This window comes from Phytophthora parasitica (assembly GCF_000247585.1).
Source record: "Phytophthora parasitica INRA-310 unplaced genomic scaffold supercont2.11, whole genome shotgun sequence".
NCBI classification, from domain to species: domain Eukaryota; phylum Oomycota; class Peronosporomycetes; order Peronosporales; family Peronosporaceae; genus Phytophthora; species Phytophthora nicotianae.
Genome location: NW_008648997.1, coordinates 1,362,948 through 1,363,808, shown reverse-complemented (window position 1 = coordinate 1,363,808; position 861 = coordinate 1,362,948). Strand labels below are relative to the sequence as shown.

At 53.1% G+C, this 861-nt stretch overlaps 1 protein-coding gene across 1 annotated transcript in view; it reads left to right on the top strand.

Annotated features, from left to right (window-relative positions):
- The first annotated feature begins 198 nt into the window (after positions 1–198).
- The window catches only part of PPTG_07375 (pantothenate kinase), a 2,898-nt gene continuing 2,235 nt past the window's right edge, over positions 199–861 (top strand). Inside the window, exon 1 of the mRNA XM_008901558.1 lies at positions 199–708. Within this exon, the coding sequence (XP_008899806.1) occupies positions 281–708 (428 nt within the window). The 5' untranslated portion in view covers positions 199–280. The remainder of the gene's footprint in view (positions 709–861) is intronic.

The following is an 861-nucleotide window of genomic DNA, read 5'->3' as shown; positions in this document are numbered from 1 at the left end:
AGTGGACGGACCAGAATCTTTTAACTTTTCAAAATAACGTTGGATGGACCCGACTTTTTAATTTTCAAAATAACGGTTTTTTTTTTATCAATCGGACTAACGGGCTGCGTTGATTGGCCAACTTTGATTACATTTTGACTACATTTGATCGGCAAAAATAAAAAGTCAAGGTTCTGTATACTTCCATGTAGTTTGTGACACCACTGTGCACACACTACACTGTACAGTGAATTCTACCAATCCTACGTAAAATCCGTGAACAGATCCAAGTGCAGCAACCATGGCGGCGCTCGTGTCAACGCCTCGGCACAGCGACGTCTTCTGGACCCGTATATTCCTGTTCGGCGCCTCCTGCGTGGCGGGGCTCATCATTGCACGCCGCCGGAAGCTGCACCGCTTTCACCTGCACATCCTGAATGCCAAATCGGCAGACTGCGGCCGTCTCTTCGGACTCGACATTGGCGGCACGCTGACCAAAATGGTATACTTCCAGTCGGCTGACGGCGCGGCCGCGGTGCAGCGACAGCAGATGGAACGCCAGCTCAATCGATCCGATCCGCTCACACCCATCGAGCGGCGGCGCGTGGAGGGCAGCCTGCCGCTCATCGACGACTTCATCATGAGTCTCCACGCGACGGACGAGGCTCAGCGTGAGGAGCGACTGCAGATGTTTGTACCCGAGCTAGGCGGAACCATCCACTTCATCAAGTGCGTGCTCGAGCGGGTAGGCGCTCTGGAGGTTCTTAGAACCGACTAACATTGTTCCTGTGCACTGCTGCAGCTTCCCCACGTCCAAAATGGACGAAATCACAGACTTTGTGCGCCGCCGTTTCTTCCACCGATACATCAAGAAGATCGCGT